The sequence below is a fragment of the Alosa sapidissima genome, chromosome 19, assembly GCF_018492685.1.
Source record: "Alosa sapidissima isolate fAloSap1 chromosome 19, fAloSap1.pri, whole genome shotgun sequence".
In the NCBI taxonomy this organism is placed as follows: Eukaryota; Metazoa; Chordata; class Actinopteri; order Clupeiformes; family Clupeidae; genus Alosa; species Alosa sapidissima.
This window is the reverse complement of record NC_055975.1, coordinates 18997823-19018241: the sequence shown is the minus strand read 5'-3', so window position 1 is coordinate 19018241 and position 20419 is coordinate 18997823. Positions and strand designations below refer to the sequence as shown.

Sequence of the window (20419 nt, the reverse complement as noted above, 5' to 3'; positions counted from 1 at the left end):
CACACGTAAACATAGAGAAATGTCTTCTACTGAAGAGGAGGATGTAATGATGTGATGTTGTAGTCTCTATGAAGACAGTACCGTTGTAAATGTCCTGTAAGGATCCTCCTCCACAGTACTCCATGCAGATCCACAGCTTCTCTCGGCTAACAGGGGAGAGAAACGGTCACAGTCGATATTAATAACCCATCAAGGTCACTGCTCACAGTGAGCATTAGGGCTGTAACGATACAACCTCACGATTCGGTTTGAACATTTCAATAGCTATACTATAGGCCTAACAAATCTATATTATTTTATATCCTGATATAAAGACAGATATACTGAATGGCTGATACTTATGACCGCACACTTTATGCAGATTAGCCTATAGCCTAGGCCTACTATTTCTATTACAACTCTACCTCTTTAATTCAGCTGCCTGGTTGAAGCCTGGAGATATTGTAAACAAAGTATCATAGTTGCCTAGCTTATCATAGTCTACTGATTGGACTGTTCAGTTTCTCCATGTGTGTTTAAGTTTCAAGGTAAAACTTGTTCTCCTTGGGACAGGCCCTTTTGGGAAACATTGGTATTGAGATAATCAGTCAACTTGAATGCAAGAGTTTTAAACAAATATGTGCAGCATGCTAATGATGCTAAGCAGATTTAAAAGTAATTTAGCTAGTTGTCTTCTATGCGTTCTTACTTTCACGATTATGAATGTTTTATTTGGATTGTTTGGTAAAGTTGAACACATAGTCTACAATGAAAGCAACGAGAGGTATGAAATTATGATTTATTTATTTATTTATTTGGACAACGTAGGCTACCGGCAAGTAAAGGAAGAGATGTGTGCTGCTTATGCGGCCGCATAATCTGCAAAGCACTGCGTGAAACACTGACAAAGGTGTGTCGCGGTTTTGCCTTTTCACACCGCGACACAGTTTTGTGGATATGAGTGTCGCGATTTCGGTTTCGAATCGCATATCGTTACAGCCCTAGTGAGCATTCATTCCATCTGACAACCTTCTGTGCAGCTTCATTACCTCCATTTCAGAAACGTATTTGTGTGCACTCACTGTGGGTGCAATGGATCACTGTTTTCATGGTTCGGCATGGCCTAACAGAACACAGAACAGAACCCAGCACTGAGAGGGCTTCCTGTCCCTTAAGCCTCATTTGATTTAATGGCATCATACTTTTAGCTCACAGAGGCCAAGCTGTGAGAAAGTCAACCCTGAATCACCTTTTACTTCCAAGGTTCTTTGAGAAAAGGCCTATACTCCAGATTAACCGTAACAGAGCACTAATCATGAGAAAATTCATGAAAAAATTCAGAAAGATTCAGGGTCTCAAATGCAACACTTTTCTGTTGAGATACATGCATCGCCATGATGAAAATGTGCTGGTGTTTCCCAAGCTTCCTATTTATTCTTATAAATCTGGTTTAATTCAATCATTCAATGCGGTTTACAAATTTGTGAATAATACATATTCAATTTAATAATGCATTTAACATTTCATAAGTGACAACCAAGGCTGCATACTGCTGTAAGACACTAACAAGAAGGCTACACTAGGGCACATAACTGAAGAGTTCCGTTCGTGTTGCGTCTGCTGCAACAATTAGTTTCCACTGTAATCAACGAAACTGGCTACACCAGACGTGATAGCGGCTTTTGGAAAAAATCTAGAAAGTCTTCTAAAACAATTTTTACGCTACGCGAAACAGAACGCTTCAGGTACTGGGGTGTAGCGCCCCTGTAACTCCCCAGGGTGATAAACTGTGATCAGTTCTGATCCTCCTCGCCTCACGCCCGTCGCACAGAGGTGAGGGCCAGCAGCTTCACTGATACTGTAAATGGAGTCTTCCCGCACCCGTACGGTTTCCCATGCATGCCTCCACCACCTGCCTCCTGTGCCTCCCACACTGCTTTCCCACAGTGGTGGTGATTTGTAAAATGATTTCTCTGTCATGTTTGCTTTCATTTTGATGTTCTCAGTGCAAGTGGTTTAATGGTTTCAGTCTCATAGAGAAATAGGTTGGCCTTAAAAACAAACAAAACAAAAAAAATTATCAGGAATTCAGGATTTCCGATTCCTACAGAATCATGGGGTGCCTGTGTGCCTTCCTCACAGGATTCAGGCCTTTCTTACAGGATTCAGGCCTTCCTTACAGGATTCAGGAATCCTTCCTTACAGGATTCAGGCCTTTCTTACAGGATTACAGGATTCAGGCCTTCCTTACAGGATTCAGGAATCCTTCCTTACAGGATTCAGGCCTTTCTTACAGGATTACAGGATTCAGGCCTTCCTTACAGGATTCAGGAATCCTTCCTTACAGGATTCAGGCCTTTCTTACAGGATTACAGGATTCAGGCCTTCCTTACAGGATTCAGGCCTTTCTCTTTTCTGCAAATATCTTGGTATCTGAGGAGCCGTGGTGTGTCTGACCCTACGGGCACAGGCCACCCCCTCTATGAATATCACATGTCCATTTTGATTTTTGAGTTCAATGGCCACTATGTGAGCTATACCTATACAATCAATGACCATTTGGCATTTAATTAGTGAAGGTTGGGTATTTAAGGGAAAGATGGTGAAAAGCACTTTGAGTATCCTGTAGCAGGATCCTGTAATCCCACACTCCATGTGTAGCCGTCAACTTCTGAACAAGGTATGTTCATTCTCCGTTTGTTTATGTTTTTTTCTCATGCCTTTTCTCGTGACTGGAATAGTAACTTGTACTTGACAAATAATTTGCAATGCCCTCACCAATATTAGCAATGTATGGCTAGCATTAGTTATCTAGAAGCTTGTCATCTGGTGGACAAGTTACAGAAGAACTGACACATTGCCAAACCAGTGTAGCAAGTAGACAATAGGGAGGGTCTCTTACATACAGACTGTAGGTGTCCAAAAATGCCAACTATGGGGAAGTAATACTGCACTCGTCCTGCATATCTTTCTAAATTATGTGCAGTCAGATTTATTAGGTTTAAACAGGAAAGGGTTCTTCAATCGATTGTTATTTCAGCAATGTGCAGGGAGCTTCACGCGAACACCAGATTCACCAGGTTCCGCCACAGTTTGGTAAAGTGACGTCTTGCACTGCTGTGAAAGTGAGTGCAATGTCAGGTTCCCTGAAAAGGTTCCTGAGGTCCTGGGAGGGAAGGCGGCTTTAACTATCTGTAATCTTGTGGCGTACACACACACACACACACACACACACACACGACTCGCTGCACCGATACACAGATGACTCAGAGTAATTAATACACTGGGGCAGATTCCTGTAACAAAACCAGCCAGATAGGGAGACAGGCAAACCAGAGATTACTGGCACACACACAAACAAACACACACACTGAGATTACTGTAAATGTGAGCCGTTGCCAGCAGGGCAGAGTACACCACATCCTTTCTGCATCCCACATCACACAGAAAGGGTCTCATTACACACACACACACACACACACACACACACACACACACACACACACACAGACACACACAGCCCTCTCTCCCCTTTTATGGTAGTGCCCCCCCCTCCTATCCAACACCCTGACACACACACACACACACACACATGTATGTGTGGTTCTCTCTCTCTCACCTGAGGTAGCTGCCGAAGTAGGCCACAATATTTTGATGAGTGCATTCCTTCACCATGAAAATCTCCTGCTGGATGATGGAAAAGTCGTCTCCTAAAGAGAAAGAGAGCGTGACAAAGGGACAAAAAAAAGAGAGATAGGGAGCAACATGAGGAATTATAACTTTAGCACGCACGCACGCACGCACAATATGATCCATCATAAGTACATACATAGGTACATACACAGACAGATACAAACACACATTCGAACTAGAGGGAATGTAAAAAAATAATGTGAGGTAGAAGCACAGACGGTACAAAGTACAACCTCTGAAAAATGCTGACCAAGCATTAGGACACACATGTAGCTGGTTTACTTGGCAGCTGGAATCTATATTACACCCCCGCAGTACTGAGCAGTGGATCGGTCCAATTCACCATCCCACCCTTACTACTGGCATTGTGGTACAAGCCAACCTCCGTATCTGAATGGAAAGTTCAAGCAAACTGAGCATACACGCAAACTGTACGTGTAAAACACACACACACACGCACGCACGCACGCACGCACGCACGCACGCACGCACAGGCACACACACACCACAGGCCATTTCGAGGGACACTAAATCTTTCCCAGTGTCCTGCCAAAGCTAAACACAACCACAAAGCACGCAGCGGTATTCTGCAGAGATACTCCACTTCTGACACAACCCAGCCATTACATTACATTAACTACCCTGATTTACTGAAGCCTTCACTAATACATTAACAAGGGCCATCTCACAGTAACAGCTTATGCATAATAAGGGACTATGTTTGTATTTATCAGACTTATACCAACAAATGAAACCTTGTAGCTCTGTTGCATCATTAACCCTCGTATTCAAACCAACCGTTTACAGAGAAGCCCAGTAGATTTAAAGCAGGTTAATCAGTCAACTTTTGTCTTGTCAAAGCAAAAACCTTTAAGACAGATAAAGTAATTTATACTACATCATGATCATAAATAATAAAAGGTCTGAGGTGAGCAACTCCAAATCAGTGTTACATATTTATAATCAGTTGTATATGGTAGGAATTAGAAAAAAAATCATCATAGCATATTACATACTTCACAAGAAGAATGGGTTACTTAGGCAGAAGTTCAAGGGCCCATGCTACCCAATGCTTAGTAATATTAGCCACAATATTAGACACTACAAAGTATACAACATTTTTGTTTAAATTCAAAGAAGACTCACAACGTTGTATGACACATTACAAGGCCCTCTTAATGCCAATTATGTCTTTCAAAAGCATGAAAGTATAAACAAGATCACCTTTAAGTCATTTCAAATTACCACCCTTTCAAACATCAACCACAATCTCTACAAATATGTATAGAGAGAATGAGATAAAGATCTGTTTTGAACTTAGATAGGCCTAGTTCATTGGTACGGTCATTGGTAGTGTAGGCTATAGCCTATGTCTTTGTGTGCTTGTTATGATATGCGGAAGTGGTTATGTGTATTGTGACTATGTGGCATAGATAGTGTGTGTGTGTAAAAACAGTAACTGTGTATATGGACTCCAGGGGTTTAATGGGTTCCAGTGCACAGCTCAGTCCCTCAGCTGAATGCTGAGCAGATGTCTCTACATTCCTGTGTCTCTCCCTTTCTTTTGCACGCGTACACACACACACACACACACACACACACACGAACCGGGGGCTGCCTCTTCACCCCACAGCGTAGCCCAACACATTAGGCCTCATTCTCACACAGCTGTCTTGAGGATGGAGAGGGGGAGGGAGAGAGAGAGAGAGAGAGAGAGAGACAGAGAGAGAGGGGTAAAGGTAAAGGAAAGAACACAGGCAGAAAGAAAAGAGAGAAATACTGAAAGGCACTAGGATATACTAGGGCAGAGTAGAGGACAAAAACAAATAAGGAAAGGGAGATGGGACAAAAAGGATCCTTGAGACGGAGAGAAAGTGAGACAGTGAGGAAACAGGAAGCATTAAAAGCGAGAAGGGAAAACAGTCAGGGGAGGAGAGGGAAAGCGAGAGGAGCACAGACAGAGGGAGGGAAAACAGAGAAAACCAAGTGAGTAGGGGGGAAAAAAAAAAAGAAAAGAAATCCTGGGAAAGGCTTCAAGTCAGGAGTTACGGAGGATCACAAACACGGCGGTACAGCTTGTGCTCAGGAAAGAATCTCTCTCCAGAGCCACTCGTTTTACCCCTCTCTTCCCATCCTCTCCACTCAGTCTCTCTCCCCTTCGGGTTTCACTCAAAGTCTTTTTCCCTAGCATTCACTTCCTAATTTGGCCAATTTCATGGTCTTATTTTCAATTTTCTCCTCTTTCATTACCTCTATCACCCACTAGTCATCTTAGTAACACAGACACATAGCTCTTAACATAGTACAGACACTTACTGTAGATTAAAACACACGTTCTATCAAATTGTCACACACATACACTAGCTAAAAAACACAAACTTCTTCTGACTCACAGGGGAGAGAGGGGGAGGGGGAGGGAGAGAGATTGAGAGAGAGAGAAAGAGCAAAACAGAGGATGGTTCATCAAGTTCAGTAAGATCCGCTTTCAGGAAGATTGAATGTGGAGGGAATCTGTCCTCAGTTCATAATTGTGGCTTTTTAGTCGTCATGACCTGAGCTGCCAAGCTGGCTGAATCATGGAATTACACAGCAGTCAGAGAGAGGGTAAGAGAGAGAGAGAGAGAGAGAGAGAGAGAAAGAGAGAGAGGGTAAGAGAGAGAGAGAGTGAGAAAGAGAGAGAGATACAGACTGAGGGACAAACCACTGAATGCATCTGAACTCAGGGTCTTCATTAAGGGACCAGTCTGGGCAGGTGAGGACTTTCACCTGCCAAAGATGTGTGGGTTGGTAAGCAGGTAATATGCAGAATTTAATGAGCACTTTCAATGAGCATTCAACTAAGTAAGCTTACTTATTTACAAACCTTTATCATATTTCTGTTGGATCGAACATAACGTTTTTTGAGTGCCATTTGTGTAACAGACGGGTATTTAATTGACAACCTCGTTTATCCAACAAAGGTCTCTTTGTCTGGGTAGGTTCTATATATAAGCTTCTGTGGAACCTGTGGGATGAGAGATTACAACCTCTCTGCCATGGCGCAGCAAACTCCTTCCCTTCAAGACAGCAGAGGAGGCTGGTCCACTAACCCTCCACCCCCTCATGGCCTGGGCTCGTCCCCGTCCCAAACCCAGCCTGCGGGCCACAGCGAGCTGTGTGTGTTCCGAATACCTGTGGCTTTCACACAATTGTCGGAAACGTCCGGAAAGAATCCACGATCCAGTGCAAAACAAACCGAGCAGGGAGGGGGGGGGGGGGGGGGGGGGGGATGAGTGGTGGGTGGGGAGGGGACGGGGACAGGACGGGATGGGATGGGGAAGAGAAAAAGCCTCACGCCATCACATAGTCCCCAGTCATTCCTACTCTCCGGCTCCCCCGCACAAGTCACATGAGTCTGTGCGATGAAGCCACTCTGCGGGGGGGGGGGGTTATCTGGACTGCTGCTGAGCAGAGGGAGGCCTTGCCTGCTGAAAGCTTTTTTTCTCCCTCCAGTGTTGCCCCGGGCCGAGTTGGGGCGGGGGGGTTGGTGGCTTATTACTAAGGTGTTCACCCCTCATGCTGGCAGTTCCACCCTGTCAGTCAGAAGAGCGGGGATGAATGACAACTGCTGCATGCTCATTCCATATGGGTAACACTGCTGACCCGGTTCATTCTCTTGTGGAGACTGACCTTGCTGATCACAGCTTCTCCACTGCACTGAGACAGATGGAAACTGAAAGGGCTCGTCCCAACAGTCAAAAAACCCTGACAGTGATTCTGCTGTGCCAAGAGGGCATGCAGGATAAATCAGTGCCGTTTCAGGCCGTGGGTATAAGCGTACCTTTCTGTCCTTGATAACTGGAAAGTCAGGAGGTGTTGGACTGAATGACTTTGATAACTGAAGCAGAAAAGGACTACTTGAAATGTTTATGTTGATTGAACTGTTGATAGGGAAGCTAACTGATGCAGATAATGAGGCCAACTATTTCTTCTGGAAATTGCCATGACGTGCAATCATACAACAGTGAAGGGATGTGTCATAACTGCATATGCGCGCGTGCGCGCACACGCACACACACACACACACACACACACACGCACACACACGCACACACACGCACACACACACACGCACACACACGCACACACACACACGCACACACACGCACACACACGCACGCACACACACACACTGCTTGAACTATAGTGGTAGTACAACAAGTGTTAATATGAATCCTCCGCTATTCTTTATCAGTGCTGAATATTTTAATTACAAAAAAAAAACAAAAAAAAAAACAATTCATAAATTAGGATATGAGAATGCATATCAAATTCCAGCTTTCCCAATAAGATGACATTGTACTGGACGTTCATCAAGTTTGTTGCTACAGTGTAAAGGTCAGATAACAGGATATGAGATTAGAGTTCTGTTTAAAGCTTCTGTTTCACAGCAGTAGTGACATCACTAGCCACTTCCTTATTTAGCAACACCTCTGTGACATCATCCGACTGGCTCCTTTCTTTCCCAAGAGTCCTTGGCATGTGTGTGTGTTGCTTAGAATAACACTTTCAGTCAGCTGGTCCAGCCCCATTTAACTCACCTAATCAGCTTACAGCTAACCCACCCTACAGAGACACACGCTACACAGACCAAACATCACTTAACCAACTCCCTCTCTTTCTCTCGCCCGCCCCCACGCACACACACTAACCTGTCCTGACAGTCTGATAAATCTAGGTCTTTACAAATACTTGACCCTCAGAGACCCACACAACTTTCACACCTTTACCCAGACAGATACAAACGCACAGTCTATACACCAGCACACAGGTACCACTGAAGCAGGCAGCAGTGCTGGGGGAGGCTGAAGAGCGAGCTGACAGCCTCGACACCAGCAGCAGCAGGGACTGTATGCTCTTAACACCCTAGACCACTTCCTCTACGTCTCTACGATCACTTCCTCCTCTGGTCACAGCAGCAGTGCCAGCGCGCACACACACACACACACACACACAGAAAGAGATGCAACAGCCAGGAGCCTGGAATAAGTGTAAGACTTTGAAAATGGTACAGAAAGAGCTGTGTGATTGTGATGCATTTAATGTTCTTGGGGAAAGTGCATGTGAGTGTAAGACAGTCAATATTTAAATTTTAACACAATGCAAACCAAGCTGAGTATGTGTAATGTGTCAATAATCCAGGTCAAAGGAAAAACTAAATAAATAAAAAATAAGCCTGATATATATACACTCATGCCAGTGGCGGTTGGTGGTTATAAAAATAATGGAGGAAGGAAGGTGCCCTTGATTGGTGTTGGTGGCAAATGTGAGGTTGTGACTGTGTTGGTGGCATAGATGTGAACAATATAGTATGTAGGGTGTGTGTGCGCCAACCATCCTTACTTTGCCTGTAGTGGCATTCAAACTCTGGTTTCTGGTTAAACTGGTAAACATAAGCTTGCACAAAGGTACCCACCTCCACCCTATCGAACAGAATGGCTCAATCCTGTTGTGACAGGACACACAGGATATGGCAATGTCCCAGTGCTCCTGTCTGCAGCGCCTTTCATGACACCACACTTAACCCCACATTTGTGGACATGTGATTGTGTGTGTCTGCTCGTGCATGGACAGGGACAAGTTTGTGCGTGTGAGTGTCTTTGTGTGTGTGTGTGTGTGTGTGTGTGTGTGTGTGTGTGTGTGTGTACACATGCACAGGAGTGCCAGTGTAAGTTTGTCCTAGTGTGTGTGTATGTGTGTGAAACTTTGTTAGTGTGTGTGGGAGAGGATGTGCATGTCGATGGATGCCGAACTGTGCATTTTGTATGGGGCTGTAGACCCACAGATGATGGGTCCTGATTGGATTGGAACACTGGACCAGGTTGGAACACTGGACCAGGTTAGATGGGGTCAGTCATTGTCTGCTGTAAGCGTCTTTGCATTGCTACACCTACACACACACACACACACACACACACGTTAAAAACTGACACACACTTTCTGACACACGCCTGGGGACAAAGACGCATCCACATTATTGCACATCCCCCTCTCATAAACACACGCACACACACAAACACACAGTGTCATTAGCCCCTGTTGACGAGTGGACAACGGGAGGTCCTAATCCTCTGGTTACTGTGTCCAATATCCCTCTAATCAGGCCTAAGAATCTGGGGCAAGATCAGGAGCCAAGGATTTCACCCTCATCTATCCCCCTTGTGTGTGTGTGTGTGTGTGTGTGTGTAGACAGAATGGCGAGAAGGAAGAGAAGACAAGGAAAGAGGCATATGTGTGATGACTTGCTTATACTTAATGACAGTGGTATTGCAGCTGAACTGGTAGAGCGAGGTACTAAATGTCAATGGCGGATACGGAGCAGGTGCTGATGGATCCAGATACAATTGACTGTTTTTGCAACAGATTACCGAGAAAGAACGTGATACACCCTTGTAACATGAATACAATTCCTACCTGACGAATTGTAAATACAGATTATGTGAACACACACAAATGCAGACAAAGGCATACTTACACACAGAAAATGGACACACGACACAGAAAAACAAAGACAAGTTTACACATTCAAGACCATTTAGACAGACAGGCTGTGAATACATAGTTAAATGTGTCATTTATTGGTGTGAGTGCTCTAATGAGGGTGTTTTGTCTGTGGTTCAGAAGCATGAATTTCACACATAATCCCACTGAAAACACTATCTGTGGGTCACATACACACACACACACACGCACAACTATTGTACAGCTTTGCAACACTGTCTAAACAGCATTTTCTGAGATACACTGTAGCTACGACAACTAAAACTTGCACCGGTATCTTTTCATGCATGTCAGGTGTTTGTTTGGTGGCATTCAGGTGTTTGTTTGGTGGCATTCAGGTGTTTGTTTGGTGGCACTCAGGTGTTTGTTTGGTGGCATTCAGGTGTTTGTATGGTGGCATTCAGGTGTTTGTATGGTGGCACTCAGGTGTTTGTATGGTGGCATTCAGGTGTTTGTTTGGTGGCACTCAGGTGTTTGTTTGGTGGCATTCAGGTGTTTGTATGGTGGCATTCAGGTGTTTGTATGGTGGCATTCAGGTGTTTGTTTGGTGGCATTCAGGTGTTTGTATGGTGGCATTCAGGTGTTTGTTTGGTGGCACTCAGGTGTTTGTTTGGTGGCACTCAGGTGTTTGTATGGTGGCACTCAGGTGTTTGTATGGATTGTGTAAGTGTGAGTGTTGATGATCTCAAAAGGTAGCAAGCATGCACACATCCACACTTTGTTAGTCTCCAGAAGAGATCCACATGGACAGCTATGGACACCAATGACACCACCGACACCGTTCTTATTGCACGTCCAAGTCTGTGTCTTTCCATGCACAGCGGGTGCCCTTGTGGCAAGTCCTCATGGTAATCAAAAAAATCAGATGGGAAAAGGATATTCACACATAATTGTGTGTACGCCCCCTGAATGGCGAAATGGCAGACTCTTGCAGGCTTTTTTCACCTCTGCACATTAAAAATACAGCACATATAAAATATAGCTTCAACAGCAGATGCCACTCTTCTCACACACTCACCTGGCTCTAGCTTGATGATCTTGACAGCAGCGAGCTCTCCATTCTGAATGTTTCGAGCCTGAAAGACAAAAATAGAATGTACTCAATAGAACATTCTATTTCAGTTTCTCTGTTTCAATCTCTTACACAAACACAAACAGGTAATCTTTCAGACAGAAGTCAGATAACACCAGACATTGAGGTCAGATAACACCAGACACCTTGGCATACCTGCCAGGCACTATCCAAATTATTATGCAAGCTATTATCATCTGTTTATCAGTCACTCCACAGGCTGTTGGCTGCCTGACTGTCCGCTCCGCAGATGGTGTTTCCTGAGGCGCTCATCAGATCAGCTCTACAGCATGAGAAATGACAGGCATGCCCAGATGCCATACTTCACATTTTCTACAAAGTAGGGTCTCTTCCGGATGGCTACTCATCAGTTAACAAAACTATTCACTTCAAATAAGGGCGAGTCGGTACATGTGATGATTCGATCAATACGAATGAGAAATAGAGTGAGAGAGAAAGAGTAGAGACAAGAGGAGAGGGGGATATATAAGCCATGGAGAGAGAGAGATAAGCTAGAGAGAGAGAGAGAGAGAGAGAGAGAGAAAGAGGCAGACAAATCAGATCAGAACCAGAATTCCTTTATTGCCACTGAGTAGCAGTAGGCTAGCAGTCCTAACAGTGTATTCACAACAGAACAGAAAGGGATACAGTGACCCCACCCGATCTTGAACCCGGGTCTCCAGGGCACTAAACCTGCAGCTTGACCGCAACGCCAAAGAGCCAGGCCCGTTAGTATGGCAGTGAGAGAGCACATACTCAACTGTAGTGACGGTACTTAGTCACACAGAGGGATAAAGAAATTCCATTCCTCTAGTGTGCAGTAATTGAGAAAATGTGAAAATATGAGCTTAATAATAATAATAATAATAATAATAATAATAATAATAATAATAATAATAATATTATATAAAGATTATATAGGCCTAGTAAATCAAAAAGGTCTGCAGGTTCAGTTTTGGAGACATAAATGGATTCAATTTATTCTCAGGGTGTACAGTGAAAAACGGTATGATAAGACAGACAAGTGGTAAGACCATAAAGGGAGGAGGCAGTAAGTGAATCAAAACATTATCCGCCCCACACACAGGCACAGAGACAGACACACAAAAACACAGGCACAGAGACAGACACACAGACACACACACACACACACACACACACACACACCAAAAACAGTGAGAAAACACTAAAAACCACTCAGATAGCATATAGGCTAGTCCCAAGGTATGTATGGCAGCCCTGAGCAACAACCCAGCTAAAGCTGAATCAACGAATCAACAATTCAACCACTGACAGTTAATTTGCAGGGTTAACACACTACTGTCAGTGAGACATCTCCATACATTTACACCTTTACACACATGCAGAGCACACACATTCAAGGGAGTGAGCTATCCACTCATACAACAAGAAAAAGAACCCAACCACACACATACACACAGACACAGACACAGACACAGAGATGGTGATGACAGCAGTGAAGTGATACAGACGATGACCAAGCGGTTTCTGTGCTTAGGCTTCTACCAGTCATAGCGCACCACTGAGTAATGGCAGGGCAAAGAACTAGTCTCCTCTCTCATTCGGTCACAGAGGATACAAGAAAAGGTGATAAGAGTGTGAATGAGAGAATAAGAGAAAGAAAGAAAGAGAGCAGTGCAACAGAAGAGGAGGAAGGAGGCAGAGATGGCCAGAAGTAGAGGTCTCCCACTCAGGAGAGGAGACCGAGCGAGAGGGTAAAGAGGAGGTGAAGAGACTGGAAAGAAAGAGGTTGCAGAAGAGAAGAGGAGAGGAGAGGTAGACGAGTTGGAGAGCGGCGTGGGAGAAGGTGAAGGCAGTGCAGTGGAGACTCGAGAGAAGAGACAACAGGAGATAAGACAAACACCACAAATTAAGGAGAAGAGAGATGGAGGAGGCTGGAAAAGGAGAGAAACAGTGTGTGGGAGGCGGTGAAGGGAGGAATGTGAGCGCGTCCTCTGTGACTCGCCTGTCAGCAGTTCCGACAGCGATGTCCAGAGAGCAGCTGTGTGTGTGTGTGTGTGTGTGTGTGTGTGTGTGTGTGTGTGTGTGTGTGTGTGTGTGTGTGTGTGTGTGTGTGTGTGTGTGTCAATCCACCACAGTAACCATACACACCCAGCCTGACCTCGACTTAAATGACCAACTACGCCAACACGTCCAACACACTAAACATCTACACAGAGGAAACATAGCCAACATGATACAATCAGTGTGCAGGCTGACTCTCCAGAGATATTCAAAGTAGTTGGTGCAGTGACTAACCCTAGGCAGGATAACTTAAGAATTTGTGGTAAATCCTGCACTAGAGGAGCCCTATGGCTTCCGTCTCCTACAAAAACAAAGCGCCACAGGGCACCTCCTGTATAAATATATATAATTTATATGTATATGTATATCCCCCACCTCCACCCCAGAACATAGAAAGCACAATCACTCAACGACACCATCCCACCACACATGCAGCTGACAGACTGCACACAATCTGCACCAGTGACACTGCAGAAGCAGCAGCAGCCGCACACAGCCCACAAGCAGCCCACCGCCACCAGGAGCATCTCCTCCAGCTCAAAGACCAGGGACCGCAGCCCGGCCTGCCAAGACAGCGCTCAGGTGAGGTGACTTTCACTCTCAGCTAGCAAACTCCACTTGTTGGAAGTGTGCGTGTGAGTTCTCACGCTAAGCTCAGGCAACTCTGCCAAATGAAACCTCTTTTAGGCATTAACCAATCACAAAATAATAATAATTAAAAATAGAATCCAGTTTAATTCCGGCCAAAGGCTTAGAGTTTAATTAAACTAAAGGTTTTGTACTCAATGAGCATGCATAACAACTAACTACCCAACAACAGAGGAGAGAGAGAGAGAGAGAGAGAGAGAGAGAGAGAGAGAGAAAGAAAGAAAGAAAGAAAGAAAGAAAGAAAGAAAGAAAGAAAGAGAGAGAGAGAAAGAAAGAGATAGAAAAAAGAAAGAAAGAAAGAAAGAAAGAAAGAAAGAAAGAAAGAAAGAAAGAGAGAGAAACAGAAACAGAATTTAGGTCTTTTGAGTACAAAGGGGAAAGTGAATGCCAACACAAAGTACCACATTAAGCTGCTCCCTCAAACAGTGAATTATCAACAAGAGTCACAGTAAACATCATGTCACTTGTTTATTCTTCTAAAAATCATGCAGACACAAGAGAAAGACTACTACAACTGTGTGTGTGTGTGTGGGTGGGCAATACCTCATTACATAACCATGCAGAAAGGTATTGGGATCTTTTGTCATGTCATTTACTTTCTGAATAAAAGTATGTACGTACACAGAGACAGAGAGAGAGAGAGAGAGAGAGAGAGAGAGACAGACAGACAGACAGAACTGTTTCTCTCACTCAAAACTTTCTCTTTCTCTTACTCAGACTCAAACTCATAGTCTACTGCAGCAGTTGGCCGAGAAACATTGAAACGTTTTCAGTAACTCCCTCCAGCCTCACTTACGAGAGCGTTGCAGTCACCACACAGGACAGCATGCTCTGGGTGACTGCAATGATGAGAGGGCTTGTTTAAGAACAGATCGAAGATGGACCTGAGGGAGTGGAATGCTTTGACCAGCCAGTGGAAGCAGGAATAGACCCCCCCCCCCCCCCCCCCCACACACACACACACACACACACCACCACCACATTTTAACTGATGGTCACATGCATACCTGAGATTAGAGGACAAGAAGGCAGCGAGACAGAGAAAGAGGGGGGACAGGGTTGATGGGAAACGTTTAGCATGGAGCATCTGCTGACAGGCCCGTTATCAGCCAATCAGAGCAGAGAAAAAACAGCTGTCCCCTGTACACACACACACACCTGGGGAAAGACCACAGATAAACGTGAAAGTGTGGCCTTGAGGGGAGTTTTCAGACTGACTGACTGACGCATACACACAGTCAAAAGGATCAGACTATTACTCAACAATATCTGTTGAGGAAAAGCATCCAAAATCACTAAATCATTACTAATTAGGCCTAATAATGTCTAATAACAGCCTGTGCTGTCAACAGTCCTGTAGGTTCATCTCTGCTTTTATACCTTATAGTTAAACCCCCACACACACACAGTTTGAAAAAAATAATAGTGAAGATACCCTGCAGGTAGGTTCTTATGAGAGAATGTTCTGAGGGGGTTATGTAACCTCAAGTAAACAGACCTGTCACTCCACACACACCTTAAATCACATACACACACACATACGCATATGCACACCAACACGCACATTAAGACAGCAGATGCGCCGCCCCCCCCCCACAGCATTCCAGAATAGGAGATTAATCTTTTCATCCTGAAACATGTACTCCTGTCCAAACCCATTCTGCCCTCAACTAAATATACTGCTGGCACAGGGCTGCACACAAACACATACAACCCCAAATCAGAAAAAGTTGGGACGTTGTGTAAAATGCGAATAAAAATAGAATGTAATAATCTGCAAATCTCGTAAACTCATATTTAGCTGCCAAAAGGACACAGACAACATATAAAATGTTGAAAATGACAAATTTAGTCTACGTTCATTTTGAATTTGAAAACCAGCGACACGTTTCAAAAAAAGTTGGGATGAGGGTAACAAAATGCTGGAGAAGTTGTGTAATGATAAGAAAACAAAAGGAGGAATGTTTCACAACTAATTAGGGTAACTGGCAACATGATTGGGTATGAAAAACAGCATCTCAGAGAGGCAGAGTTTCTTTTAGAAGTACAGATGTAGGGGTATTCATCACTCAAACATGAAACAATGTCATTTTAATGCTTCTTAACATGAAGCACCCCTCAGATTTTGTGTGTGTGTGTGGCACAACACCCCTCAAAGTACTTACGTCTTAAACAAACTTTGATCATCTGAGGTGTGAATACTACAAAACAATGCAAGCACAATATATGCATGTACAAAACTTGTACAGCCATACTGTTGGTCTATTAGAAGTGCTCCAATATAATGTGACGGCCTTGAAGCAAAAGAAAGTCAATTACCTCACTGCCTTGGGCAGTACAAGGAGCATCATAAACCATTTCTGCAAGTGATATTGGTGAAATGCAGCTGTTTCTCAAAGAAGCACTGGTGGGTGAGAAAAAGACAGAGAAAGATGGAGAAGGCAAGAGACAGCTTACAAAGAGAATGTGAGAGCAAGAGAGAAGGAGAGAATGAGAGAGAGAGAGAAAGAGAGAGAGAGAGAGTACAAGGTGCATAACCACACGAGAGAAAAAGGGTGAGAACACTGCAAAAATAAGGAAGCCTTTAGCAGAACCCAGCTAAATGGGGAAGGCAAATCTCCTTTTTAACCTTGATATTTTCAAGGCTGCGCCATTTCTTTTTAAGGAAAAAGGGGAACTTGGATGCTAACCCAGCTCTAGACAAGAGAGAGGAAGGAAGACCCTGGTCCCAACTTAGGTTATCATTTCATGTTATCTGTGAACAAAGGTGGACTAATGAGATGACACTAATTAAGAGACGCTAGCAAGTTAAATCTATTTTGTGTTTGTATTCGTCTGTCTGTACACACGTATCTGAATGCAAACACAACAATAGGCTATAAATATCCTATATGTGTGTGTGTGTGTGTTTTACCAGCAAGTTTACCAGTAGAGGACACTGGCTGTAATTGTGGACTATATGACTCCTCGCTGATGTCACTTTGCCTCCTGGACAGAGCGGGCCAGTCTGGCACAAAGTGGGCTCTGTGTCCGGCTGTCAAAGTGGCAATCACACTATCATCACACACACACACACACACACACACACACACACACACACAGTCTTACAGCTGATGCAGACTCTGGAAGGTTGGAAGGTTGACCCAGTTCTGAGAGAAGTTTTGGGCTGATTTGACGTCTCAGCTGACAGGTCATAACCCCTCCCTGTGGCGGGGTCTGACCGACGGCTTGAAAGGAGAAGGAATGCTTTGGGTTTCACTCCCCTGTCATTACAAATAAAAGACCCCACACATCAGCAGACCTTCCCCACCCTCTGTGCATTCACATGCAGACAATACCACTCTGGCATCTCACATGACAGTTCTGCTATGGTAATATGAGACAGCAGGCCTCCGAGGAGGACTGACACATTCTTCCTCGGATGCACAGGAAACCATGCTACCCTGTCACACACACACACACACACACAACTATCAACTCACACATACACTTGCACTGAAATGGCCCAATACTTTTGTGCAGTTTTATAAAAACACTCTCTCTCTCTCTCTCACACACACACACACACACACACACACACACCCCTGAGCTTTGTAGCTGTGCAGAGCCATGCAGCAGTGCCAAGTGTCTGGGGCCAGCGGGTCAGGGCTCAGCAGCATTGTATGTCTACGACCACATGTGGGAAAAGACTGTGCTTTCATCTCGCATAACAACTGTGCGTGCGTGTGTGTGTGTTAGAGAGAAACTGACTGGGCGAGGATGTGATAGCATATGGTATATGATGGTGTGTGAAAGAATGAGGCTAGAAGGTATGTGTGTGTATGCGTATGTGTATATGTATATGTATATGTATATGTATATGTGTGTGGGTGGGTGTGTGTGTGTGTGTGTGACGGAGACCTAGACAAAATATGCAAATCACGACAACATGTTTGCTACAAAGACTGAGTTTGCACATATACTCTCACTGATATTCACCAAAGTGTGTGCATATATGTGTATGTGTGTTTACGTGTGTGTGTGTGTGTGTATAGTACAGCAGCATATTGAGCTCTGAGCCGCACTTCTCAAATGCACGGTATTTCCTGTGTGTGTGAGTCCAGAGGGGAGAAAGGGGGGAGGAGAGATCGAGAGAGAGAAAGAGTGTGGCGTGCAGCGAGAGAAAAACAGAGGGAGGAGAGGGAGAGGGAGAGGGAAAAAGAGAGAAAGAAAGAGAGAAGAGGGAGAGAAAAAAAAAATACCACACAGTTGTTTTGAAAAGGCCCCAGTCCTGTTTCAGCCTGTTCTGTGAATGTGTGCATACTGAGGGTCCAACCAACCAGCCATTTCGGTCTATCTATCTGTGTGTGTGTGTGTGTGTGTGTGTGTGTGTGTGTGTGTGTGTGAGTGTGTGTGTGTGTGTGAGTGTGTGTGTGTGTGTAATATCAGTCCTGGCATTCCACCAGCCAACAGCTTGTCTGATCAGGACAGACCTTATGGGAGAGGCCACCACATAACTTTCTCTGCAGGCACACACACACACTCACTCACCAGGAACAGCTCTAGACGGCCTACAGCTTCATGATTTTTTTCAATGGTCCTGCAGCACACGCACACACAGCCTTCCGTTAAGCTCCTAACGCTTTCCAGTCGGACCAGCGGGCGGCTCGCCTAGACTGGAGTCAGCAGTCATCACAGGTGAAGCGTAACAATGCCATACTAGTGCACCAGATAAAGGCTGCATGCTACCACACCATTACCCTCCTGAGGGCCATCAAATAAAATGATCTGTCCCATCATGGGCTGCTACAGTCAGCGCCTGAAAATGTGTGCATGTGTGTGTGTGTGTGTGTGTGTGTGTGTGTGTGTGTGTGTGTGCGTGTGTGCATGAAAGCATAGGTATGCATGTCTATGTGTTTACGTAGCTTGGCCATCTGTATGCATTAAGCGCTTGACTGTGGCCAAAGGGCTGCCAGTTGATATAACCCTGTTATGCAATCCTGGCACCCTATTAGTGTGTAAGCAATTGTGCGTGTGTGCTAGGGGTAGAAGCATTGGTGTGAGCATGTGTTAAGCTATCAGCTTTCTTATCGCTTGCTGAGACAAGAGTCTCGTGGCAGTAAAACAGTAGCCAATGCACTGAACGACATAAAGCACATCTCATAACTAAGTCCACTGACCCACATCCCAACCGCAACCCAACACACACACACAGGCATGAGGTAGACTGTCTAGGAAAACCCAAATTACCGTTGGTAATATCTAGGTCACTTTTAGAGCAGTATAGAAACTAGGCTATACATAAAATGCAGGCCATAAAGAACAAATTCTCTGGGTAGTTATTTAGATCATCATCAATGAAAGCGGTCTATGTACAACCATTTAGATCAGATAGAGGTTTACACCTTTTCCACTGGACTTTTGTCTTTTTTATAGCCAAAGCCTTGCTCACAGGCAATGAGCTGTAAGCGGGCTGATTTTGTTTGGGACCCTGCCTCCCTCGCTGAAGCTCCTACCCAGCACTACTCCTGCTGCTGCACCACAGCACGTGGAAAATGGAAATAATGAGCCTGACCCATGATAGCTGCTGAAAAAAAAAAAATCTCCAACTGTCCTCTTACACCCCCAACACACACACACACACACACACACACACACACACACACACACACACACACACACACACACACACACACACAGACAGACAGACAGACAGACAGACAGTGATCTGTGCAGCAGCAGTACCGGATGTTATGCAAGACATGACAAAGCGGGCCTTTTCCTGACAAATTTCACTACTTTTAGGAGTAGTATTTTTGTGGGCCACCGCTGCGGACGGTGGCGTATCGCGCATCGGTGGGCGTTCCGTCGGAAACTGGTCGTTTGTCACTCCAACACTCCAAACTGGGAGAACACGCCTATGGCTCATGTGCCTGATGGGAAGAGAGAGGACAGAGAGTTCTGTTCCACTGCTCTCCTGCATCAAAACTTTTAGAGAACCCGAAACTAACCTTCTTACTTCTACTCTGACTACTGCTTCTTTGAAAGTGAGTGTGTGTGTATTCACTTAGCCTAGGTATGGCCTTCTTTTGTGTGTGTGTGATTGTATTCACTTAGCTTCCTCTCACATACATTTGACTGGGTAACAGGAAGCACTGACTGAAACAGACACACACACACACACACACACACACACACACTAATGTTGCACTTGGGTCGTAAATAAAGCCGGGTGGTCCGGCGGACGCCAGAGAGGAATGACTGGACCACTTTCACTGCTCTTTCAGGAACTTCCCGAGCATTATCCTGGATCCCTAGAAAGAGCCGGGAACAGCAGAAGCCAGATCACAGGGAAGAGTCTGATCTGCTCCCACTAACATTGCATCAGGGGAGTTGCTCCTGGGGGCATCCACTGATAAACAAGAGGGGCGAAATGCAATACCCCAATACACACACAGTAAT

General features: G+C 44.8%; 1 protein-coding gene across 15 annotated transcripts in view; it reads right to left on the bottom strand.

The window, feature by feature from the left end:
- map4k5 (mitogen-activated protein kinase kinase kinase kinase 5) overlaps nt 1–20419 on the bottom strand; it is a 48520-nt gene that overhangs the window by 24707 nt on the left and 3394 nt on the right. For all 15 annotated transcript variants that reach the window (XM_042073191.1, XM_042073192.1, XM_042073187.1 and 12 more), the window contains exons 3-5: nt 11231–11288; nt 3599–3689; nt 82–146 (exon numbers count right to left, since the gene is read on the bottom strand). In XM_042073191.1, the coding sequence (XP_041929125.1) occupies nt 82–146; nt 3599–3689; nt 11231–11288 (214 nt within the window). The remainder of the gene's footprint in view (nt 1–81; nt 147–3598; nt 3690–11230; nt 11289–20419) is intronic.